Source organism: Podarcis gaigeae, assembly GCF_964106915.1.
Source record: "Podarcis gaigeae genome assembly, chromosome: 3".
Taxonomy (NCBI): Eukaryota; Metazoa; Chordata; class Lepidosauria; order Squamata; family Lacertidae; genus Podarcis; species Podarcis gaigeae.
The window spans coordinates 25488034-25514900 of NC_139680.1; the positions used below are offsets into that span (position 1 = coordinate 25488034).

Below are 26867 nucleotides of genomic sequence, written 5' to 3' on the forward strand. Positions count from 1 at the left end.
TGCAAATCAATGATTCATATGCAGCAGGAGGGTGAAATTCATAATGCGCAATAAAAGCAATGTAATGCATACGCGTGTTGCAGGAAGTGTAGATAAAAACTGGCTGGGACTTTTGGAAGTATTTCTTACTACAAACATTTGGGATGTCTTTCCCCTGGAAGGTACACGTCGCACCGTATTGGCATTTTAAAATAGTAGAATCAATATTTAAAGAGAACACATATCTACTACACTGCAGTTCCGTGTAGGCAGTGATGTATCTCAGCTTGAGGAAAAGATATATAGCTATTTATTATTTACTAAGGTTGTAGTTGATAAATCAGTGGGAAGCCGGTTTTAATTGGCAAGGGCGAATTTTAATTGGTGGCAGAGCTTGAGGGTGAACTTGTTTATTTTCTGCAGCACTTTTGACTCAGATGCGTATTTCTGCAACAGGGGGATGAAAAAGAAAATATGAAGGCTCATTTAGAGGACCGTTAAGTATGATGGGTGTTAAATCTGCAGGTTGTTAAAAATGAATAGATTACTGAGAGATATATGGGGCAGGGCATACCAGCATAACTGAAACTCTGCCCCACATTTCTCTTTTTTGTTACGAGACTATGTGAGCAATAGGAAGTGTATTCAGCAGCACTGTATTAAGGGATAATGTGGCTGGGTTGGGAGTGGATCTCTGGATCGGTAGTCAGTGACCCACACCTGCAGGATGCCAATGGCAACATGGACATCCCCAAACCTTACCTCTGCTTCACCCATGTCGTTTCTGGAATACGTAATGCTGCTGGGTGTCTTTCATTAAAATGCCAAAGGTTTGGGCATTACATGTATTTTCAAGTTAAAGAAATGTTTGTAGATCACCAAGATTAGCATTTGTTGTTTAACTTAGATCAATCGTATGCAATATCAAAACCCTCTTGCAAAAACAGTTGTGGTCTATGGGGGAGGGGAGGGGAGCTGTATCCAATGCTATTCCTTCTTGGAGTAGACCCACTGTAGTTTATACCAACAAAGGTCTGTATAGCCAACAAAGGTCCGTAAAGTTAAAGCTATGGTTTTCCTAGTAGTGACGTATGGAAGTGAGAGCTGGACCATAGAGAAGGCAGATCGCCGAAGAATTGATGCTTTTGAATTATGGTGCTGGAGGAGACTCTTGAGAATCCCACAGACTTCAGGAAGTTCAAACCTCTCCATTCTTAAGGAAATCAGCCCTGAGTGCTCACTGGAAGGACAAATCGTGAAGCTGAGGCTCTAATATTTTGGCCGCCTCATGAGAAGAGAAGACTCCCTGGAAAAGACCCTGGTGTTGGAAAACATTGAGGGCACAAGGAGAAGGGGACTATAGAGGACGAGATGGTTGGACAGTGTTCATGAAGCTACCAAACTGCGGGAGGCACTGGAAGACAGGAGTGCCTGGCGTGCTCTGGTCCATGGGGTCTCGAAGAGTCGGACACGATAAACGACTAAACAACAACAACAACAAGTTTATAGAAATGCCTAACTTAGGGTTATTAATTTCAATTGGTTTGTTCTGATACAACCCTAGGTTTTCACTTGAATACAAGGTAGGATTTGTGTTACTTGTGGAAAATTGAAAATGTCATTTTTTAAACATGACATGCTTGATTATGTGTGAAACATGCAATTAATGTTTATGGGTGCATTAGAGTTTATTTTATTTTAATTATTTAGCTATGTATTTTAAATTCATCATTTTGCGATATTTTAAGCTATAAATGGTTTTGGGTTTTTTTCATTGAGTTGATGTGGGATACTTCCTTTTGCCTGTGTGCACAGGCTGAATAATAAATGTAAAACCTGAAAGGAAAGCAACTAGGATCTGCTAATATCAAAGAAATTTGAGAACACTCATGATCTGATGTTGGCGAGTTTATCTCCTACGTAATATATTTAAGATAAGTATAGACATCATTTGTCCAGCCTCTTGCAGCTGAATATATTCTCATTATCTACCTCAATATTTCTTCAATGACTTTGACTTCTTGACCCCAATGGAGCAGTCACCCGCCCCCCCCCTCTATATATTAATTATATGGTGTCCTTGTGATTCTGTTCTAATTTTATTGCTGTTCGGTGTCATTGAAGGTTCCTTGCCATTTATTTCTGGGAAGGGATAAAAAGATGCTCCAGTTTAGCTCAGCAAGCTTTGTGTGGCAAGTTTCCTCCCCCAGATGAAATGAAGACACGGACACATTGTTTTAAGGTTAATGGGCGTGAAAGGCCACAACTTTATTGATTACGGAATTGAAGGTATTGGCCTTAGGCATTGGCTTCTATCGACTACCCGGCATGGTGACCGGGAAGGGTTGAACACAAACTGCAGGAGTCCTGTTTAAGTACGCCAACTAGGATCCCACGGGTGTCACCGCTCGGGGGCGTGCCGGAGGCCCTACCTCTCCAGGCTTCGGACAAGGCCACGCCCCCTTTGGAGTCCTCTACCGGACTACCCCTTCTCATTGGGGGAAGGTGATGGCGCTCCCTTCCCCCCTCCTTTTTCCTATAATTTTGCCCCATGCCAATGCCTAACCGCCAATACCGTGAAAGTTGTGACAATTGCTACGAGGTAGGTGAAAAAACCAAATGGCAGGAAGTGCGCCAATTTGGAAAAATTCCTACCAGGCCCCTTGCGGCGACCAACCGAAGTCCATAGCAAGGCCAATTCTAGCTAAACCTAAGGGTGGGTGGGATGGGAAAACCGCTCAGCTGCTGGGGCGAGGGGAAAAGAGGGTGGTCCCTGGGTGTGCCTGGCCTTAAGTAGCCCAGGCCACGCCTCCCCTCGCCCGCCGATTGGCAGGCTGGGTTGCAGGCACGCCCAGGGATTCCCCTATTCTCGCGGGGGCGCGAGGGAAGCCCCCGCGAGTGTGGGAGGGTCCTGCCCGCAACACCCTCTCCTCTGCAGGCTCGGAAAGGGCTTTCTCATACAAACCTCTTTAAACAGATCAATTATTTCAACCTCCCTCTGTATCATTTCAACTAGCTGCCCCAATCCAGAGTCTCATGTTTGCTCCACGAGAGTACACAGATTCCCTACTAAACCAAGTTTTCCAGTTCACTTCACTGGATAAAGTGGCTCTACAAATATAGTCCTTTAAGTTCACGCACTGAATTAAACAGTGGTCCGTCCTTCTCTCTCATCAGTTCTAGAAGCTTCAGTTGATTTGTGCACACAGTGCTCTAGACAGGGGGGCCTATCTGCGAGCTCCACACATTGGTTAGTAGTCCTGTTCGCACAAGGATGTCTCAGCAGAAAGAAGTGTGCCCATATAATTTCCTGTGGCTACAAGAGATAACTAGATGGCAAAGAGGGTTACCTTACCGGTTGGTTGGAAGAAAGAAAGAAAGGAAGGAAGGAAGGAAGGAAGGAAGGAAGGAAGGAAGGAAGGAAGGTGCTTATTTCTGTTAATTTAATTAGCCACTAGGTAAAAAGGTAAAGGACCCCTGGACGGTTAAGTCCAGAGGCAACTATGGGGTTGCAGCGCTCATCTCACCTTCAGGCTGAGGGAGCTGGCGTTTGTCCACAGACAGCTTTCCAGGTCATGTGGCCAGCATGACTAAATTGCTTCTGGAGCAATGGAACACCGTGACAGAAACCAGGGTGCACAGAAACGCTGTTTACCTTCCTGCCACAACAGTACCTATTTATCTACTTGCACTGGTGTGCTTTCGAACTGCTAGGTTGGCAGGAGTTGGGACAGGGCAACGGGAACTAACCCCGTCACAGGGATTCGAACCACTGTCCTTCTGATCAGCAAGCTCAAGAGGCTCAGTGGTTTAGACCACAGCAGGAGGGCAGCATGCAGAGAAGTTCTCTCTTTCACAGTTCCCATGAAAATTGCGCACTCAAGCTGATATCAGCCCTAGAAGCCAATTGTGCCAACAGAAGTTCTAACAGAGGGCTAATAGCAGCAGGAGCAGGGATTTTCAGTGGGACAGCAGCGGTGATTCCCCCCCCCCCTTCAAAACTCTCTACCTGCCACAGTCTCAACACTGCACAGTTGCCCCCAAAGCAATGATTTCTTGATTTCTTTATTAAGTGCCTTAACACATTTAATATAACGTGGTTTGACTCCAGTTGAGAATTTTGAGTATCTATTCCAAATTAAGCGAAACAGGGCCCAATCCAGCCCAAAGATAAAACATGGTTAACTCCCACTCATTTCCACTGTGAGATTTAACCGAGTATGCTTAACTCCTCTGTTGAGATCAATGGGATTTAACCGTAGCAAGCTAATACTTGTTATTTTTATGGTACAAGTTGGAAGGAAGCACCCTTGGCTTCGCTGCCTCTATGATGTCAAACTCAAGTGTTCAGCTGTAAAACACTTCTTCTATTTAATGTGTGTTGCTTTTACATAGTGCTGCTAAAGAAAAAGCCCGCTAATGAAAAACAAGACGTTGGGGGGGGGGGGGAAATATCATCTAAGGCTATTAGACATCTCTCTTTTTAAACTTTTCATTACAAATACTGCTAATTACAGGGCTTCTCTTCTTGAGAGCCCAGCTGCTGTGCCTGATTAAGAAGCATTTATAAATCAGGAAGATGGGGGTGTTCTTAGTGTTTTACTTAGGGGGGGATTCTAAAAATATTTTTATAAAAAGAGTTAAAAAACCAAATACTTAAAAGTGCCATAGTGATGGCAAGAGAGGCTGTTGAAGTAGATATAATATGTACTCCCCATGGAAATATGGCAACCAGCATAATGCATCTCTTCACTGGAAGGCAGATAGGTTTTCCAGAGTTATTTCCAACTTTTAAAATAAATTGAGCAGGGGGGCTCTTTTCCACCAACTGTGCTATTTCAAAGGTTTTTCTTCTGTGGCAGGGGCAGGGTGTGGCGAACCAATATGCATAGGAAGGTACAAAGTTGTGCTGTTCAGTATTGCAAAAAAACAACAACCCTTGAATGTTTATTAACACCATTATTAACATATTAACATTATTAACATATTATGGGTTTTTAAACACACACAAATCTTAAAAGATATAGGTGCATGTCTGAAACACAGGAGGGTGTGTGTCATGCCTACTTCCCTCCCAAAATAGTACCTCCTATTTTTCAAATCAACTTTAGAAGACGTAGAATGTGCAGATAACATGGAAAAACTGAACAGATATTCTCTGCTGTTCCCAAGTGATGTGGGACTGTAGCGTTTATATTTTCACTTAGAAATAGGTGCAAGTGTCAACCATCTATGTGTGTACACTGGGCAAAATCCATTAATCAATGTTATCTGTACTGCTTATTTTCTGGGCATCACTTCTATGTGGTCTCCTCTTCCTCCCTGTGTTTGACTTTTCAGAATCTTACTGGACACACACGTGGCGCTGTGGGTTAAACCACAGAGCCTAGGGCTTTCCGATCAGAAGGTCGGTGGTTCGAATCCCCGTGACGGGGTGAGCTCCTGTTGCTCGGTCCCTGCTCCTGCCAACCTAGCAGTTCAAAAGCACGTCAAAGTGCAAGTAGATAAATAGGTAAGGTAAACGGCATTTTCGTGCGCTGCTCTGGTTTGCCAGAAGCGGCTTAGTCATACTGACCACATGACCTGGAAGCTGTACGTCGGCTCCCTCGGCCAATAAAGTGAGATGAGCGCCGCAACCCCAGAGTCGGCCACGACTGGACCTAATGGTCAGGGGTCCCTTTACCTTTACCTTACTGGACAGCAGGATTTCCCCTCCTCAGCCAGTTGTCCAAGCCCTTCAAATACAGCAGATCGCCACTGCGTAGACACTCTGAGGAATCCCATCTTCTTGTTTAACATCCACAGATCCATTGTGAAGTGGTGGCATTGCTGCCACCTTGGAAAGGAGGCCTCGCTGTTGTTTCTGACTGGAAGTTTTTGCGTTGTACTCTTTGAGGCTAGGGCGGCCAATTAAAAAAACAAACTCATCCAACGTAATAGGAGTAGGCAATGGGTTGGACACCTCTCCAGATTCATCTGTTCCAACAGTGGAGTTAAGGTCCTGGAGGATACAAGCAATTTTATCCTCAACTTTGCAAACAAGTCACAGCAAGCTACCATCGGTTAACTCACTTCCTTTGGGACAGACTGTAAAGGGCCCCACATTACCTGGAAAAAAGCTCTGCTGGATGGCACAATGAGGATGCAATGCAGGTCTTCTTTGCTGCCTTCACAGTCACTATGTAGGCTCAATTATGAGCTCTCATCAGTATTTGATCACATCCAACTGCATCCTTCACTTGCGCTCAAGCTGTCTCCCAGCTTGTTTCCTCATCCTAAATTCTGGAATATAGCAGAAGCCAAAGGGGCTCCACAAAGCTGGAGTATGAGATTATGTTTTCTTGAAAGTACTTGACAAACCCGTGAAAGGTAGAATCTTTTATTTCTTTTTAAAAAAAAAGATTTGGAGGGGGAAAACAACTTACAAAAGGCTTTGATGGAAAAATCTGAATAAATTATCTAGAAGAAGGTAGGATGAAACAACACAAGCCTAAGAGATTTATATGTCAATTTGTATTCAGCATGTTATTTCATTTTACTTCTGCATAAAACCTTTTACACAAGGAGTAGCTAAAATATCACTATCTTCTGCTGAAGGATACCGTGCATTCAAAATCTTAAACTATAATAAAACATAGCATAGCAGTCCACTGAGCCTGTAATCTTAACTCCATTTACCTGTAAGTAAGCCCCACTGAATTCAATAGGACATACTTCAGAGTAGATACAGTGAGGATTGTGTTGTGCTTCATTTTTATTTTATTTATTTATTTATTTACTAATTCATCTTTCAGCCTCCCTGTTTATATGCAGCCTAGAACAGGCTTCCTCAACCTCGGCCCTCCAGATGTTTTTGGCCTACAACTCCCATGATCCCTAGCTAGCAGGACCAGAATTGTAGTCTCAAAACATCTGGAGGGCCTAGGTTGAAGAAGCCTGGCCTAGAACCCAAAATGGAACCAAACTCATAATCCAGTGAAATATACTCAGAGTCCTTTAGTGATTTCATGCTCTTTATTGCAGCTTGTAAAACAGTGATTGAATTGCCCCCCAAACCTCAGGCTTTTATAGACATTATTTCCATAACGAGTCCCATCTGATTGGCTGATTCTGCTTCCCTCCTGGAGCCTGATTGGTCTTTTCCTGCAGGCCAATCAGTTGTTGCATTCTATGATCCTACCAGCCTAACAGGCTGATTAACTTCCTCCTGGAGCCTGATTGGTCTTTTCCTCCAAGCCAATCAGTTGTTGCATTCAAGGATCCTACTTGCCTATTGTTCTAGGATCCAAGCTTAGTACATAACCCCATGTTCCATACCTGGGCTTATAACAAGTTTTTCTGGGTGCATCCATGCTCATTTACACACCTTTCTGCCAGTCTGTATACCAGTCTGCCTTATCTGTCTAAGCAAGCACCCGGCATTCTGCAACACTGAAATTGACAACACTGAACTAGACAGAACACAGAGAACAGTTACACAGATAGAGGCTGACTCAGATCTCTGTGACTTTATATCCCACTTTACAGGTCAAGAAAAACATCCACTACCACTGCAAGCAGGCAAAACCTGCTCTTGCAAGAGTTTTACCATGACACTGAGTATTACCATGTTTGCGTGTTCAGACCCAGAGAACTCCCCCCTAAATAAATTCACACTTGACTCAGATTTTAGTTTGGTTTTTGGCAGAATTTAGGCCACACCTTTATTGATTACAGAAAGTTGCATAGGCTTTATTGATTACAGAGTGGTTGCATAGGCTCTGGTTCGACTAGCTCTCTACACCGTTACAGTTAGCGCTGACCCAGAGCTCTATCATAGGTCAGCCAAGGGTGAACATCTGAGGTAGGTGAAAAGCCCGGGAACAGACTCTGTTCACACTCCCAGATGCTCCCCTGGATTCAGGCATGGGCACAACCCTCTCTCAGGGGTTGGCCAAACCAGTTGGGTCCCTGGATTCCTTTAACGGAATACCCTTCACATTGGGATGGAGAGACCATTCTCCCATCCCTATCACATGAACCATAGCCTATCTGCAACCTTACAGGTTGTGATGATTTGCTATGCGGCTGGTGAAACCCAAATGGCACCAACCAGTCAGCCAAGTGGGGAAAATTCCTGCCGTGCCCCTGTCCCAATGACAGGCGACACACGACGGCATAGCAAGGTCAAGCGCAACAAACCCTAAAAGTAGGGAGAGGTGGGCAGGTGTTCGGAATGCACAACCTGAAACAAAATCTCTGGGTCACATGCTAGGGATTAAATAGGTCCCTCAAACCATTTAGTCTGCACCCCATTGGCCAGTTTACACCCAGCACCGAGGGACCTACCAATCAGGTGTTGTGGCTATCCAATAGACCCACCCACAACCAGGAGGTCAGTCTCCAGGTCTCACTGTAACACGTGTCCTCTTTTAGGGAGGACACAATTTAGCACTGGAAAAACAACAACATCAAAAATCTAAATAGCAGGTCTCACCATGAACAGTTATTCAGAGCTGAATAAGGAAAATGATCATTCTGATATTAATCTGCCATGATCAATAGCACCTCATGTGGCAGGGCAGAGCTGCAGAGCTACCTTTCTGTGATTAGTATTACTGCAGCTTACCTGAATGGGACAGGGCAGGATGGCGGGGTTTGTTTTTATAATGTACCTGTAAATGTACCTGCCCAGTAAGCAGAGAGTCTTATTCTTTATTATACTGAACTGCTCAGCAAGTAGCCCAACAATTTGGGTATCTCCATGAGGCTGTCAATTACTGAAGCTAAAACTACCTATCTTTCCATCTAAAACTTGGATTGCGATGGAAGAATGAGACAGCTTCAAGTGGTATCAGAGGTCCACGAAAATGAGGTCAGGTGTTTAATGTTGCTCACCTGAGTTATATATATAACACCTGCTTAATTCATTGAACTCTCTGCCTACTGAGTCTTTGTTTTACTTTGCTATTTTTTTATATCTCTGACTATTTTAGACGTAACCTTTCTCCCACCTTTATTTCTTACGTGGTTTAAATGTCCCACCAGTGCCAATGTTCCCTGCTTTCTGAAAGAACAACTGCAAGAAATGCTTACAAGTTTTTTCACATACACTTTCAGTATTGTTTTTTAAGGTTACAGCCTTGTTTACCGGTACTAAAATCAATAGGAAAATTTCATAAAGCCTCAGTTGGGATTGTCCGTTGATGTACTTTGGCGTAGGCCTTATGGATCTGCCTCTGGCTCTCAAATTGTACCTGACATTTCTTTCTAGAAAGTTTTCGGGTTGTGAATTCTGGTAAACTGAAATGTGCTGGGCTTAGAAAAGTTCTTAATCTCTCTCCTTTTTAATAACTTTACAAAAAATAAATCAAGCTTGTGGCATGCTGATATATCATTTTCTCACATTTTGATTATAACAATAGACACCATACTTACGCTTCAGCGCTTAGATAACGTATTGCAGTTTACTTCTCAGTGTGGTTTTTCAGAATTTCGATTCCCCACCCCCACCCCCCAAATGGATTTTCTATTACTGTTATCAGTTGTTAGTCTCCCACCTAGACCTTAAAGGTGGGGTCTAGGAGCTTCATCCAGCCCAAGCAATTTCTTTCTGGCACATCAGAATTTGGCAGAGGCAACCCAAAAATGTAAGCGGGGAATTAAACAAGGCATGGCATTTGAGTGGGTGGAGCCTAGCATCCTGGCATATGCAGGTCACCCCTACCTCAGTCATCGTATCAACTATTTGATGAGCACAGAAAGGCAGACTACTGCATCTCCCCTCATCAGCTGCACATAGAAGAAGAAAAAGTGTTTGGCTTTGATTACAAAGATGTGAGGCGGAATATGAATAAGCAGATTGTGAATTGGATGGCAACCCAAAACAAAATGTGCAGGGGAGAGGCCGTGATTGTTTGTTCCTGTGAAAGTCGCAGGTCTGAAACGAAGGCCTGAGATGTAATTGTAATGTATGGGGAATGGAGAATAAATTTGCACAACAAGAGGGTTTGTAGTACTTGGAGTGTGTATATGTTCCCTAATTAAATGGTTGTGTGAATACAGGCCCCTACTGTTAGTTTTAATTATAACATTTGGTGTAAACGAAGGGAAAGGTTAGCAATTTAATTTAATTCAACAGCTTGTTCCATCTTGCATATCACTTGCTGACAAGTGACATTGTTGCTTGTTACTTCCCTGCGTTTAGAGGTTGTAAACAATGCCACAAACAAAAAATCTACAGGAAGGGCTATAGCCCCTCTTCCTACACAGAAGATGCTTAAATGCAGTTGGAGGAAAACCGAATGAGGCATAAGGAGCTGGACTGCAGCAGGACTGCAGACAAGCTCACTTTCAGTGGTCTGCTCATACAGTGATGCAAGTGTCCAATATCTTTAGGAATCATCTGTTCATTCTCCCTTTTAGTACTTCTTGCTTTCTGATAGGCAGAGCATCAATGAGGCAATATCCCTTTTGTCAGTTTCTCATTTCAGCAATTAAAATTAGCCAGCTCAGTGGTCTGCACTGTACATTATGGGGAATTTCCCAAAGGTTTTAGTCAAGAATCAATCAACTTTTCCTTCAGTTGTGGTATTTTCATTACAAGGCCAAAATATTGCCTACACAATCTTTCTTCCACACACACACATACATATACACACACAGTATGTGTGTGTGTGTGTGTGTGCGCGTCTGTGTTTTCTGCCCTTATATCACTCAATAAAATTAGTCATTAGAGATTGTCATGTATATATGTTGTTGTTTATTTTAAGGTAGATAAACAAAGATGCTAAAATACATGTCTATATATGCCTCCCCCCTTCCTCTCCAGTGCTTTTTGTGAGAACACTTTCTTGCAGCCAACCCTGGCAGTTTAGATGAGAAAAAAGTTCCCTCGGCAGTTTTTCTGACAAGCCAGACTTATCCAGAAGGTGGCACGTGAATGGAAAAGCCTTTGCTGTGTTGGCCACCCTGTGTCAGGGGCTGGACAGAGGAGGAATGGTGCCCCCGTCCTTCTCATGAACCTTCCCGAGAACAGGAGGATAGTATAGATTTAGAACAGTGGTTTGCAGAAGGACATAGTTCAGAGCATAGCTGTGCTGTCAACCTTATTTGGTGGGAAACTCCCTAATTCCAGCGCCGTTTCCCGCTGCTATGCCAGATTGTTGATATCCCGTAAATTTCCCGGATTTCAAAAAAAGCAGCGCCTCTCCCTCCCTGCTGGCCAGGGAGGCTCCTCAACTGCATTGCTCAGCTGTGTTGCTCACCAATAAGGAGTCTGAGAATGACCAGGGGGATGGAGCTTGCATGCCTTGTGCCAATCAAATCAGCCGCGTTGCCTGGGGACTCGCCTTTGCTTCAGCGCTTCCCAGCGGAGAGGTGACAGTGTGGTTTTCCTTGGTGCTGTATCCCTTTGCTGGGTTGCTGTGCTGTGGGAACCACTGTGTTAGACTTCGTTCGGCTGCTGGCTGGGCTTTCTGCCTTTGGGCCTTTGGCTCAGATGGGCTCTACTCTGTGTGTGTGTGTGTGTGTGTGTGTGTGTGTGAGAGAGAGAGAGAGAGAGAGAGAGAGAGAGAGAGAGAGAGAATGTGTCACTTAAGCTGATAGTAGGAATGCTGTAGCTTCACACACTTACCTTCACACAATGTGTAATTAACTTGGGGGATTTTTTTTACCACAGGATGTGGTAAGGTCAGTACTTTAGATTTACAAGGGGATCTGAGAGATGAATGGGAGATACGGTTTGTCAGTATTAATGGACAGCTAAATAGAAACTTAACCCCAAAAGTTAGGACCAAGATTCAAATCCTGACTGGGTAACTTTGCTCACTAGTAACATTGAACCATGAGAACGAGATGGTTGGACAGTGTTTTTGAAGCTACCAGCATGAGTTTGACCAAACTGCAGGAGGCGGTGGAAGACAGAAGTGCCTGGGACAGGTGAGGCTGCTGATCCCTTATTTTAAAATCTGAAAGTTGACAGCTATGGTTCAGAGAATGTGGAGGGGGAAAGCTGGGAAATATTGGAAAAGGAAGCAGAAACACCGGGGGAGACACAGCTGACAGACTCTGTATCTTTGGTTACAGATAGGTAGCCGTGTTGGTCTGCCATAGTCAAAACAAAAAAAATCCTTCCAGTAGCACCTTAAAGACCAACTAAGTTAGTTCTTGGTATGAGCTTTCGTGTGCATGCACAACTTCTTCAGATACTTCTTCTTCGTATCTGAAGAAGTTGTGCATGCACACGAAAGCTCATACCAAGAACTAACTTAGTTGGTCTTTAAGGTGCTACTGGAAGGATTTTTTTTGTTCTGTATCTTTGGAGAGCATTCCTGGGGCCCCCTGCCCCAGGACTAGACGTGCAGTGGGAGTAGCTGAACAGAAAGCTCAGAGACTGAAAGTCCAACCGGTGCAGGGATGGTGTAGGATAAGAGAAATGAAGGGGGTGTATGTGGAACTTTACTTGGAGCAGTGCCATTAATAGGGAGGCTGCATTCCTTCATCATTCTCCGTGAATTATTGAAGAAACTACAACTAATCCAGAATGCGGCAGCTAGACTGGTGACTGGGAGTGCCCGCCGAGACCATATAACACCGGTCTTGAAAGACCTACATTGGCTCCCAATACGTTTCCGAGCACAATTCAAAGTGTTGGTGCTGACCTTTAAAGCCCTAAACGGCCTTGGTCCAGTATATCTGAAGGAGCGTCTCCACCCCCATCGTTCTACCTGGACACTGAGGTCCAGCACCGAGGGCCTTCTGGTGGTTCCCTCACTGCGAGAAGCCAAGTTACAGGGAACCAGGTAGAGGGCCTTCTCGGTAGTGGTGCCCTCCCCGTGGAATGCCCTCCCACCACATGTCAAAGAGAACAACAGCTACCAGACTTTTAGAAGACATCTGAAGGCAGACCTGTTTAGGGAGGTTTTTAATGTTTGAAGTAGTACAGTATTTTAATATTTTTTTTGGAAGCTGCCCAGAGTGGCTGGGGAAGCCCAGCCAGATGGGCGGGGTATAAATAAATAAATTATTATTATTATTATTATTATTATTATTATTATTATTATTATTATTATTATATTTCAGTTCTGCTTATACCAAAGTGAGATGAACCAAAAAAAAGGACTGCAGGGTGTCTCTGAATGACAGCCAATTTATAAATATGACTCTGCGGGTCACAGAGCTGCTGAGCTCTAGCTCTATGGATGCAGGAAAAAACAATGTTAGGGCTTGGCCCCCTCTTGCCCTAGTGACCAATCTCCCCTGTGTAGCATTAAACCATAGTTTAGAGTTATGACTGAACACAGCCATTGTGTTTTCTTGTTGATCTCCTTCGCTGTTGAATCTGACCCCTTTCCAGCAATTGGCTTGGCAAAGTGGTATGGCAGCAACGGGAGGGGAGTGGGAAGAGCAAGCATTGGGGAAAGGCAATTCATCTCTCTGCAAATGAGAAAGGATGCTTTATGTAGTGCACCAAGCTAAATGGCAGAGACAACTGTCTTGAAAGGCAAATCAATCACAAGAAGGTATGTAAATGGAGTACTTAAAATAACATTAAAAATGTAAGGGTCATTTATGGTAAATCTATATATAAACTAATGCTCGGATGCTTACAGTAAATTTTTTGGTAATTTACATTGCAAATACCAACCTTTAAACCAAGATTTAATCCAGTGGATTATAATAGGCGAGTTAACAATTCTCTGAAACACAAAACATATATTTGTTTCAAATTAATTCAGCTCCTTGCACTGAACGGAATAATATAGAATGAGTAACAATGAATGATGATGAAAAATCCAAATTATATCATGTAATGAATTGCAACCCTGCCAGGAGGAACAAAGGAAAACACTCAATGAATTTTAAAGAGATGTGGCTGGGTTTTTTTTTGTTTTTTGTTTTTTTTTTTGAAAGAAAGTGTGGCAAATACAAAACAACATAAATGTCCTGATTTATCTCGGGGCATAGTGCTCAGGGATGTACTGTAAGTTTCCACATGCATATCCCCAGTTGGATTGGGGTGTGCAAATACAGAGCTGTATATGCAGAAGACAGGGATTCCTGTGCAGAAAATTCACCCTTTAGCTATTCAGGTAGAATTCTATCTTTTTAAATAATAATAATTAATTAAGGCTTTTTCATAATACAATAAGATAGAAGAAACTAATGCAAATAAAAACAAGGCCTCTGAACTCATCAGCCAAAAAGGACTCTTCACACTGCTCAACAAGATAAGCAGTGGCGTAGCATGGGTTGTCAGCACCCGGGGCAAGGCAAGTAATTTGCGCCCCCTAACCCTGAGTGAGCCAGATAGAGGCAGAGAGCTGCGAGTGCAAGCGCGCGCCCCCCAGATGTTGCGCCCGGTGCGGCCGGCCCCCCCTGCACCCCCCATGCTACGCCACTGCACCTAAGCTTCACAAGATGTTAATGTCCTTCCACCAAAACAGGTGTGGCACCATCCAGTATGACGACTCATCCTCAGATGCCTTCACTACAAAGAGCAGTGTGAAACAGAGCAGCGTTTTCGCCCCAACTCTCTTTGGCCTATTCAGCTCTCTTATGCCTTCAGCTCAACTGGAGACAGTGTGTACTGTTGGGATACTGCCAGGGAGAGGGAGCCATCAGGCAGGCCTCAAAGTCGTCTCCAGACGATCACCGGTCTCCCGTGGAACAGCATCAGTCAATTAGTGACATGAGCCTCAGAGACATCCCAAGACTTGTGCACACCCTTTCAGCAGAGTCTCCACAACGAAAGGATGAACAGAAGAACATATTTACAGCTTTATTCAACATAGATCAGAACAAAGGAAAAACATGACTGCTGGCCTCCGTGTCCAGGAAAACGGCCAGTACAAAAGCTATATACAAAACAGAAGTTCTCAGCGAGAAGCTGGAAGTCAACAAGAATGTGATACACAACAGCCTGTTCCCTTTTTTAAAGGTGGAACGGAACTATATCCTAAGATGTACTTCCATTCAAGGAGTGACGGGGGTCTGCTCAACCTGGCAGATCTCTGTGCCAAGACAAAAGTTTTGGAGGTCCTTATCTGAGAGAAGTAGTTTGCAGAGGACACAGCCTTGACAGTGCATTCCAAGGATGCTCTACAGAGGCCCCTCAACAGTTTTGCTGAAGGCTGCGGGGAGTTTGGCACTGACAACCCACACTACGCCACTGCTTAACCATATTGTGCTTTATATGCTGTAATTCATCCTTGCACTTTCTGGCAAAAGGCAGGTAAAAAATAATACAGCTACTACTAGCAGCAGCAGCAGCAATAACAACATGTTGCAACTAATTAGGAAATCTGAATCTATTGAATGTCTGCCAGGACATTTACTATACCTGATGCTCTGTAGAATTTTGATTCTAGTGGGGGGAAATTGCTGATTTATTGCAGTTCCTAACATTTAAAGCAGAACTTTTTTAAAAAAAAAGGCACACCACAGTTAATGGTGGGGGAAGGGAGTTAAAATCTGAGTTTTCATTTCCACTGAAGATCACCATCCATAGGATTTTCATACTGCTAGCCAGCATATGGTGGTATCTCTGTGGGTTAAACCACAGAGCCTAGGACTTGCTGATCATAAGGTTGGTGGTTCGAATCCCTGCGCCAGGGTGAGCTCCTGTTTTTCAGTCCCTGCTCCTGCCAACCTAGCAGTTCGAAAGCACGAGTAGATAAATAGGTAAGTAGATAAATAGGTACTGCTCCAGCGGGAAGGTAAACGGCATTTCCGTGCGCTGCTCTGGTTCGCCAGAAGCAGCTTAGTCCTGCTGGCCACATGACCTAGAAGCTGTACACCGGCTCCCTTGGCCAACTAAGCAAAATGAGTGCTGCAACCCCAGAGTCGGCCACGACTGGACCTAATGGTCAGGAGTCCCTTTACCTTTACCTCAGACTTTTAGCTTGTTCTGCTTTTATATTTAAGTTATATTTCGGGGGGAAATATAATTTTTAAACACTGTTGTTGTTTCATCTCTCTGAAATTTGGATGGCTTCTATCAAGAAATCCTCCATACCCAACTGCATACTGATTAAAAAAATAATTCATCTTGAGTTTAAGAAGAGCTGCCTGCTCTTCTTTTCCCTTTCAAGTTCTTCCTTCATTTGTGCTGTAAATTTGATAAATAAATAAAAAATAGATTTTGCAGTATTTTTCTCTCAGTAGGGTACATTTTAAAGTCAATGATACAATGACTTTTTCCAGTCCAACAAAGGGAACACCTCATCAGTGTTCTTGGCTTTTTGGAATAATTTCAAGCTCCAAAATGATAGGTTTAACTGTTTTTTCCAACAGCAACAGTTTGGAACGAATTCCATCAGTGCTCTAGGCAAAAAAGTTAAACCTCTGTAACTAGACCAGTTTTACTGAATTTCTCACAAATATGGGCATCAGATATGGACCTTAACAAAGGTGATACTTTGTGCGAACTTTCATACTCATATGAAAAATCATATTGGTTTAATAAAGAACATAAGACCACTGAAAATGCATTCCATGTTTATAAAACTTCTGCGGTTCTATAATACAGTGAGTGTATGCTGATCCAATTCCTTATTTCCCCCCCAGAATTTTAAAACTGTATGAGAACTGAACAATAAGATCAGAAAGAATAATGTGTGCTACTAGGCTTTGATAAATGGAATGGGATTATTAAAGAGGCACTGAACATTTCCTTTTATTTGCTATTCTCTTTCTACATGGCTTAACATTAAGTAGAAAATACCCAGTATTTTGCAGACTATAAAAGTCAGCAATAAAATGGTGCTTTTCTGTAAATTGTTCACATTTACAGTTGTATTAATCAAGCAGGAGCTGTTTCAAATGTAAGTATCATGATTGTTCTTCCAAAGAGAACAGATGTGGAGAGTGGTCCAAGATGTTCACATTTTAATATGAACCTACCTAATTGATCCTTCCCAAAACAAGAAGCAAACTGAAACACAGGCCTCCTTTATAATTTCCTCTTCGCCAAGTTTTGCAATGCAGTTCCCAACTTTTAAAAAAATGCACATATTAGGAGAAAGCATGCAGAAAATTGCATCTATTAGTGAACGTATAAAACAAAAATCAAATTAGGGAATATTACTGCAAAAATGTATACGTTAATTAGGCAAAATTGCATACACAAATGTATATACTGTATCGGGAAAAATGGGAACTGAAATGCTGATGAGTTTTGATGAGAACTTTTTTCAAGAAAAGCGAACTGATGCAGAAACGTGTAGAACCAACCTTAAGACTGAGAAACTGAAACTGACAGATTCATCCAGGCGACTTGTCTATTGAGGATTGATCCCTATTTGTTTGTGCAAAGCTTGCAAAGAGGTCCACAGCGGTTCTGAATTGTTTGCATTGAGGTTTTTCAACAGCCATTATTTAATGCTCATTCATCTTGATTACATGTCCAGAGGTTATATGACTTCCCATCATCCAATTCCTAGGCACACTGTCTAGTGCAGGGGTCGGCAACCTAAGGCCCATGGGGGTCATTTAACTGGCACATGGACCCCTGCCACCCGCTCAGTCGGCCCCCGTGCACCACGCTAAACTGGAACAGAGCAGGGACTGCCTTCCACAATGCTGGCCGGCTTCCCATTGGCTGCAGGAAGCTCCTGCAACCAGTGGGAAGCTGAGCATGCCTTCTCCACGCCAGAAGGAGCGCTGGAAATAATGTTTGAGCATGTGTGCGTGTGTACTCTGGCCTACAGTGGTATCTGTGGGACCATGAACTGGCCCAAGCTACAAAATCTTTGCTGACCACTGTTCTAGTGCATTTTTCCGTTGCCAACCTGACCACAAAAAGCCCAATGTTTAAAGCTGGATTTGTTGCACAAGCTTTCCCAAGTGTTTTAATCAACTTTCACTGAATGAACCACAGATTTGTCAGTATGTATGCAGTTGAATCCCTCTCCTCAAATAGCTCCGTTGCATAGAGCATGGTGCTGATAACCCCAAGGTTGCAGGTTCAATTCTCCTATGGGACAGCTGCATGTTCCTTCATTGCAGGGGGTTGGACTACATGATATTCTGGTCCCTTCCGGCTCTGAGCTTCTGCGATTCTATGGTTCCCTGACCGAAGCAGGGCAGGATACACTACGAGAAGAGACTGTTGCTTGAAATAAAGCAAAAGAGAGATAATAGTTTGTGCAATCAGGCCCACAGACAAAAGTGCTTGGAAGAAGAAGGGTGATGGGTGGGACAAACTGGGGACTATACAAATCACTCTAGTTATTACTGTTTCGAGGACAGACTCACAAAAACAGCATCGTGAGTCTGCTATATATATATGATTCCCTGTACCCCCAGGATCCATTAATCTGCAACAAAAATTAAAAGCTACCTAGAAGGACGCAGGTGGCGCTGTGGGTTAAAGCGTCAGCGCCTAGGACTTGCCGATCGAAAGGTCGGCGGTTCGAATCCCTGTGGCGGGGTGTGCTCCCGTTGCTCGGTCCCAGCGCCTGCCAACCTAGCAGTTCGAAAGCACCTCCGGGTGCAAGTAGATAAATAGGGACCGCTTACCAGCGGGAAGGTAAACGGTGTTTCCGTGTGCGGCTCTGGCTCGCCAGAGCAGCGATGTCACGCTGGCCACGTGACTCCGGACAGCGCTGGCCCCTGGCCTCTTAAGTGAGATGGGTGCACAACCCCAGAGTCTGTCAAGACTGGCCCGTACGGGCAGGGGTACCTTTACCTTTACCTTTAATCACCATTGTAGTGGAAATTCAACCTTTTCAGGCTGTGGAGTTTTGGGCCCCACATTAGTGAGGTATATTTATAGTGCAGACCTTGAAGTATTACTGTTGACATTTCATAGAGTTTACATTTATCAAAATAAATGATACAGGTTTTCTGTCTGAAAATAACTTAGCCTTTGAATAATTCAGAAGTATTTAGAAAGTTCCCTAAATATCGTAAAGATTTTTTTTTTGGAACTTATTTGTTGTTAGCTGCTACTCATCTGCTGTTTAAGAGTTTCTCTTTGCAAAATTATCTGCTCCGGTTTCCTTTTACATATAGCAACCTATATCCAGCATGGATGAATGTAGAGCGAATGAAACTTCCACATAAAATCTGAATACTGTAAATGTCAGAAGCTTCCAGGCTATATAAGAAATGCAAACCAATTTTCACTGAATTGTATTAACATTTTAATTAAAAATGATATAGATAAGATTCTCTCTGTGTGCGCATGTGTATGGACACACACATGCACACGTTGCTCTTATTTTTCTTTTCTTGTGACCAACTGTTGAGAAGTTTTTAAATTAAAAAGTAAATAGTATAGAAAATTAATTACTGTTCTACTTATCTCCAAGACATTTTCCATTGGAGCCCTTTGTTATTATAGCAGAATTTAATATGACCTTTATTTTTCCTATTTAAATTTTATTGACATTTCCGTGTTTTTTTCTTTCTTTTACTCATAAGAATTATGGCATACTGATAAAATGGCAAAAAGGGAAATGTTACAAGGCAGAAGAGGCCTAAAAGTTTGGGGAAAGAGCACCATAACCGTTCAACTTCAGGTTATGGAAATATAAGCAAATTTGCAACTCCAGAGGCACTGAGGTTTGGCTTTGGTTTTGGTTATGGCTTCTGTTGGAAGCTTTTAGCACCGTAATCTCTAATCTGCTATTTAAACACAATAAACTTTAAAAGGCTATTTGCTTGTTTAGCAAACGGTCTGAAGATATGTTTATGCCCTTTAAGAGAAACCATAACGAGATGCAGGCTCTCTGGTGCCTATTTTGCATGCTCAGATAAACACTTCAGTGATTCTGCATATTAATTAGATTTTCCCGTAAAACCTACATGGGTATTTCTTTGCTCCTAAACATAAGCTCCAGGACATATGGATAGATCATTGCTGTTTAGGTTGTTGGACTTGTGAAAGCCTTCCATGTGTGTTGGATTTATTTCTTCTGGCGTAAAAGTTATGAGAAGGATTTGTGGCATTATCTCACACTCATCATCTCAAAATTGTAGAGCAGGTCTCTTGGGTATTGCATCTCACGCTATACCATGATCTATATCATAGCACATTTTCTTTTTGTTGAGAAAAGCATGCATGCTGAGAGCTTTACATTTGCACTAAGATCGATTATCTACTGCTGATTATCTACCGCTGTCATAGTGAAACCATGTGGTGTGGGAGCAGGCAGTGATTCAAGACCAGGAGTCTCATGTTGGATCAGATTAGGCCACAGCTTTATTGAGTACATCAGAACAGCATTGGGTGTGTACCAACCCATCTGCTGGCTGATATGCTGTCGGCTGACAGCCAGGATTGACTTGTTGTTGTGGTCCCCACACGACCTGGGCCACTTCCGGTAGACCTCACCTGGCCATCGGTAAGGGGCATTTTGACCTCTCAGCTCCCAAGCTGGGCTTCTGGGCAGCAAGCATCATCCTCCAGGATCCATTAAGAGGATCATGAGGATGGGGTAGGGTGTCCCTCCTCTGTCCCTCCCTACTACTACCAGTGTGGTGTAGTGGTCAAGAACGGTAGTCTCGTAATCTGGTGAACCGGGTTCACTTCCCTCCTCCTCCACATGCAGCTGCTGGGTGACCTTGGGCTAGTCACACTTCTCTGAAGTCTCTCAGCCCCACTTACTTCACAGAGTGTTTGTTGTGTGGGAGGAAGGGAAAGGAGAATGTTAGCCGCTTTGAGACTCCTTAGAGTAGTGATAAAGTGGGATATCAAATCCAAACTCTTCTTCTTCTACTAAGAATCCAGCCCAATGACTCTTGCACTAAAAGAGAGTTGTGATGATTGCTATGAGGTAAGCAAAAAAGACACAGTACCCAGCTAACTTGCCTGAAGGTTGCATTCATCCTGAGCCCTGACAACAGTGACTAACTGTTGCCCATAGCAATGCTGGAGTCCTCCTCCAAAACAAAACCTTGGCATTAGAAGGTGGGTGGGTGGGTGTGAAATTTGGGTGAAGAGTGCAGTGCTGGAGCCAGGCATGTCCACCTTTGATACTCCAGAGGCTGACCTGAAGAGTGGAGTCTGGTCCATCCCTAAGTCCCAGCATGAACTCTGAATGGCTCCCAAGATCTCATTTCAAATCTCGTCCTCCTGTGTGTCCTTGAAGCACTTCCCGCCACGGGAGGATTGAGGTGCCAGCTGCTTCCCACCCCACTTGCCAATAAGATATATATATGCACATGAGATCTCTGCACCTGAGTTTTTGATAGATAGCTGTTGTACAGAAAGAAAAGCACTCATGTTGTGCTTTTTGTCTTTGTCCCATGACTATACACATGATCCTCATACTACTTACTGATCAGAACTGAAATGCTAATTATTATTTCAGTCATTTTGCAAGCACGGAAGCATTTATTTTTTTAAATCTGCTTGGCAGAAACACTGATATCATTGCTCCTCTGAAATAAGTACAAATGCACATTCAGAGACTCCCTCCTACATAGGCTTGCCCTACTGCACACACAGATTCTTGAAATGTGTGCCTGCTTCCCCTGCAGTGCTCAGGAAGTGACAGAGTAGAAGAGCCTATGGAATTTCTTCCGTCTGCAACAGCTACAGTGTGAACAATCTGCTGCCTCGAGGCTTTTCATTGCCTCTTCTTTCCCCCTCTTACTTCCTGTCACTCCTGATCCCACAGCTTACAACAGCCAGTCTGCAGAAAGGGCTGCTGCTGCTCTGTTAAGTTTTGCATTGCTTACGAAGCTGCTCTAATGTTAAATTGGGGGTTGGGATTGGGGACATGTTCCCAGAGAGGTTCTCCATAACTTGAACCAGAAGGTGCTATTAGTAATTAGCACTAGTCATCTTTTTTGCCAAGGGAGCAGCGGCTTGGGAATGGTGAAATGCATACAGTGGTACCTCGGGTTACATACACTTCAGGTTACAGACTCTGCTAACCCAGAAATAGTACCTTTGGTTAAGAACTTTGCTTCAGGATGAGAACAGAAATTGAGCTGGAGGCCCCATTAGCTAAAGTGGTGCTTCAGGTTAAGAACAGTTTCAGGTTAAGAACGGACCTCCGGAACGAATTAAGTACTTAACCTGAGGCACCACTGTACTTGCTTATGAGAAGTATCATAGAAGCCCAGCAAAAGTTACAATGCAACAAGAATATTTATTTATTTATATTACATTTGTATATTAGTAACTCTTACATAACTAAAACAGATATAAAAAAAACAGTGTTGCCATAACTTAAACATTACATAGTATTGATGCCTAACTGCAACTTCTCCCTGTCACTGGCAATGTGCCCCATTAAGGTGCAAACTACACATTACACACAGCTGTATGCAACTTCTCTCCATTTTCCTTGAAACGAAGAGCAGCTATAATAAGCTTCAGTCTGTGGAAAGTAGAAGACTTGCATGGAAGGGTTTTGTCTACACTGGAGCAAAATGTGGACTTGTATCTACCTGCCTGTCTCCTCAATTATCCAGGAGTTGAAATTCCTGGGTGTCTCAGATTTTCCAAGCCCTGCATATAAGGGGTGGGGGGAATCCAGGACAACAATGGGATAGAGAAGCTGCTACTGCATTGAGCAGAGAGGCAGGTGCAAATCTGTATTTTGCTCTGGTACAGACAAACCCATAGCTGCCTTCAGGCTGTCAGTATTTTGCAGAACGGATTCTAGTGCATACTAGGACTTTTAGGTTTTCACAATTCAACTGGGTTGCAGCATTCTGCCGCCCTGGAAAAACTTGTCCACTTTTTAATGACAGTGTTTTTAACTGACTTTTAGCGATTAGGAAAGTGATGAGGAAATGCTCTGAAAAGTGTGGGGTGAACAAATCATTAAGGGGGGGGGAGAGAGAGATGTAAGCACAACAAAAGCAAATCAAGATAAATGTCCACTGTTGAGTAACCTCAAGAACAAATGCTTAATAGACACGAAATATAGTCTAACCTCTGCCTAAATTTTGTGCAAGTCGATCAGGACAAATGCTGAATAGGGAGGTCATCTGGAGGATCCTGGAAATAAACTTTCTTCCAGAAAAGCAGCTGGGGGTGGATTTTGAGCAGGTAAAAGCTGCATCTTCTCAAATGTGCATATGTTTACCCCCTCAGCTGAGCATATGAACTCTTGAAACGTGACCCATTTTTGTTGGGATACCTGTTTTCACCCATGATGCACTTTCAAAAAATGGCAGGGATTAACTCTTCCTTAGCCTTTATGGATTATTTGTTTATATTTATATCCTTTCCTTCATGGAATTAGCTCCGCCCCCTCCCCTCCTTTTCATTATTTCAAGTCCCAATGCTGTATCCAACAAGTGTCCATCCCATTCTTCTCTCTCACAGACCACCCCTAACCTCTTTCCTCAATACTGGACCCACACGTGATGAAAATAGCACGCCTTTTAAACAGCGAATAGATCTTTTTTACTTCATTTGCAAACACTTAGGGCTTGAAACTTCGCTCTGAAGAAAAGACAGTACCGTGGGCTTTTGGCTGTTTCTTAAATGCCCACAACGTCTCATGGGTGGCGCGTGTGAGAGGATATGAGAGAGGGTGGGGAAGCTTAAAAATCCCCGACAGATTCTAACTTATGAAATCGCCCAGCGTGGCCACATTTCTGCCTACATCACCCTCCCACCCTCGACAAGAGAGCGAGACAGCCAGAAAAAGAGAGCGAGCGAGCGAGCTGCCAGTATCTCTTGGCTGCCAAGGAGCGCGAAGCTGCTGCGCCCTCCTGAAGGGAGGAGAGGGAGAGGCAGCGGCGAAGTTAAAACAGGGACGCGTCCGCAGTCTCTCGCTCCCCTCCCGCGCGTGTGGACGGACTGAGAGCCAGGCAGCCTCGGGGCCAACGCAGCCCTCAGCCCCGCGCGCGCCAACGCCACCCTCCCGCTCCCTCTTCCCGCCCTCTCCTCCGCGCCCTCAGCCAGCGAGGAAGAGGAGCGGAGCCAAAAGGAGCGAGAGCTTTTGCGCCTCGCCAGCGCGGAAAGCAGCACACGGCTTTCCCCGTTCGGCTCCTCCACTGGGTGCTTTCCCGCCTTGGCTCTGTTATTGTTGTTGTTGCAGCTGCTGCTGCTCCGCCTCAAAAGAACCGCCGCCTGTGGGGCTGCTGCTCCGGGAGTGAGCGCGCACTCGCTCGCTCGCTCTCTTGCTCGCGGCTCCCGGGGATTTATTAAATGCGCGTCGCGGAGTTCGCCATTCAGAACGGACTAATCTAGCTGCATGGGAGGAGATGAATGTGGCGGGGAAGCCGTCTCCTCAGCCACAGCTCGAGCGCCCGGACAGCCTCCTCGTCCCCACTTGGGCAAGTACCGTTTTGCTTCTCGCCCCTCCGGCGGCGCGCCTCCCACCCCCTCACCCCTTCCCTCCACCCCCCACACAATCCTTTCAAACCAGCCGCCTTCTTTCCCTCTTTCTTTTGTATTATTATTATTATGGTTATGTATTATTATTATTATTATTCCCGGAACTTGAAGAAAGTTGCGCGAGGGGGACGGATAAGCGACGTGTCCAAGAGCGCAGAGAGTTGGCCGGCGTTTCTTTCTTGTGGCGTTTTTTATTTCTCATTTGTGGCTCAGGGTTAAGGTGGGACCTTCTTCCCCCGCTCCCCATGCGAAGGAAACAAAGCTTCCCGTTGTGGTACATTATAGGGAGCATCAGCAATGTGCATGTTGGGTTCCTTTCACAAGAGAGACAAGAGGAAGAAAAGTTGGAGGCTTGGAAGAGGTCTTCTTCCTTGGGTCGCTCCCGGTTCCAAGTGGACCCGGCGCGCGGTTGCGCGTATCTTTCCTCGGACGTAGAACTCGAGGGAGGAACCTGCGAGCGTGCAAGAAGCAGAGCGCGGGGGGGGGGGGAGAGGGATGACTTAACCCTTTCCTCTCTGATCTACGCTCTCCGCTCATAACTCTTATCCCCGAGCCGCCTCTGCGTGGCTGATAAGAGAGGGCAATCATCATGGGTGTAGCCAGGATTTATGGGGGGGGGGGGGCAGGCTTCATGTTGGAGTGGGGGTGGGGAGAACCTCAGTTAGTTATTTTTATTGATTTACTTAATTTAGGAGGGGCCAAGTGCCTCCCTGCCCACCCCTTGGCTACTCCCACGACATTCAGCCTCAAAATCATTTTGCATTATGTAGTTTTGAGCCACTGCATGGGTGCAGCTCAGCATATTTAGGTTGCAATCATGGGGGGTGGGGGGGTGCAGGGGTCAGCTGTCACTCCCCCCCCCAGTGAATAAATAAATAAAAATAACTAAAAGTAGAAACTGTAAAAAGATTTTGACAGATTTTTCTGAGTGCTTTTTGGGGGGGAGGGGGCTAAAGAAATAATTTGAAATAACTGTTGTTGAGACATTTCATTCCGAGTCTGCTAGACAGAGCCAGACAGAGGATGATGACGGTTGGGTGTTTTGCACCCGCAACATAAATCCTGGCTACCTGCCCCCCCCCAGCTATCAACTTTCCCCCTTTTTTAAAGGGAAATTTCCTTCTTCTGAATAGGATTCCTCTCAAGAAAGGGAAAAAGTTGACAGCTATGGTCTCCCCCCCCCTTACATAAGTCCTGGCTATGCCCATGGCTGCAGTCCTGTCCACAAGAATACCTGGAAGCAAGCCCTGTTGAACTTAATGGGTTTTACTTCTGAGTAGACCTGAAGAGGATGGTCCTGCTCCTTCGGAGGTCACTCCCATTGGCTCCAGTGATGCTTGTTCCTAATAACAGCACAAGCGTAACCATGGCTGCTCAGAAGTAAATCCTATTTTATTAAACGGAGCTTACTTCCAGATAAGTGGGGTGATGATTGCAGTCTTAGTTGAATGAGTTCCTCTCTTTAAAACAACAACAACAACCTGTATATCAGCCTTTCAAATGCAGTTCATTTTTAGCTCTCTGCTTCCTTACACCCTCCAGTTCTTTCACAGGATGTGCAGCTTCTCAGGATTTTTGAATAGTGGTAGGGAGAATAAGTGGGATGAAGAAAAGGATGGGTTTTTTGGTCATATGATGTTCCCTTATGGTTTACTCCTGTGTATTTGGAGCAAAGTGAAAGAGAATCCATATTCAGGTCAAATTGCTGGTGAAATGATCTCTCTTGCCCCATACCTACAACTCTTCAAAATAATCGATATATCTCTTTTACTCAAATAAAAAGTTTTAAAATTCTAGACAGTAAAATTGAATGCTGAGTAAACAGATGGGGAAGACAGAGCCCCCTTAACAAGTAGAGTGGTACTTCGGTTTACGAACTTAATCCATTCCAAAAGTCTGTTCTTAAACCAAAACCATTCGTAAACCGAGGTGTGCTTTCCCTAATGAGGCCTCCCGCCGCCGGTATCCTCCAAGGTAAAGTTCTCAAACCGGGACCCTATTTCCGGTTTTGCAGAGTTTGTAAACCGAATCATTCTTAAACCGGACTGTTCTTAAACCGAGGTACCACTGTAGTTTAGATATATTAGTTCCACAATAGCACAGTAGGATGCACTTAGTCAATTGATTTAATTAGGGGCTAAGTAGTCATAACCCTACCATCATCTGTGTCTCTGGCTCGAACTGTAATAATTAGTTTTGGGAATTGTCAGTGTTCCATGTACTGTTGGCCGGTTGTGGCAACTTTTTGGACCATAATTCTGAAATTGCAGAGGAGTATCACTTAAGAATGTAAGAAACTGCCTTATACCAAATCAGACTATTTGTTTATTACTTCCATATTGTCTACTCTAACTGGCAATGGCTTTCTCAAGTTCTCAGGTAAAGATCTTTTCCATCACCTCTTCCCTGATCCTTTTAGTGAACATGCAACACGTGCTACTGAGCCAATGCTGCAGGAACCAATTCCTAAAGATGCCCCATGTGTTCTGAGACAGCATGTCTCTATCCAGATACTGTATCCCATTCCTCAAGACACTTAGACCATTAGTTTGTTGAATGAACAGTATTGTTTGGCTTAAAACTAGAGAGACATAGG

At 44.1% G+C, this 26867-nt stretch overlaps 2 protein-coding genes across 5 annotated transcripts in view; both read left to right on the forward strand.

Moving 5' to 3' along the window:
• TPO (thyroid peroxidase) overlaps positions 1-26867 on the forward strand; it is a 550495-nt gene that overhangs the window by 212620 nt on the left and 311008 nt on the right. The window lies entirely within an intron of this gene.
• The window catches only part of SNTG2 (syntrophin gamma 2), a 218689-nt gene continuing 215353 nt past the window's right edge, over positions 23532-26867 (forward strand). For 2 of the 4 annotated variants that reach the window (XM_083730445.1, XM_083730446.1), the window contains exon 1: positions 23534-24210. In XM_083730445.1, the coding sequence (XP_083586571.1) occupies positions 24139-24210 (72 nt within the window). In that variant the 5' untranslated portion in view covers positions 23534-24138. Of the gene's footprint in view, positions 24211-26867 lie in introns of all 4 variants that reach the window. The other 2 variants (XM_083730447.1, XM_083730448.1) reach the window with 2 other exon arrangements.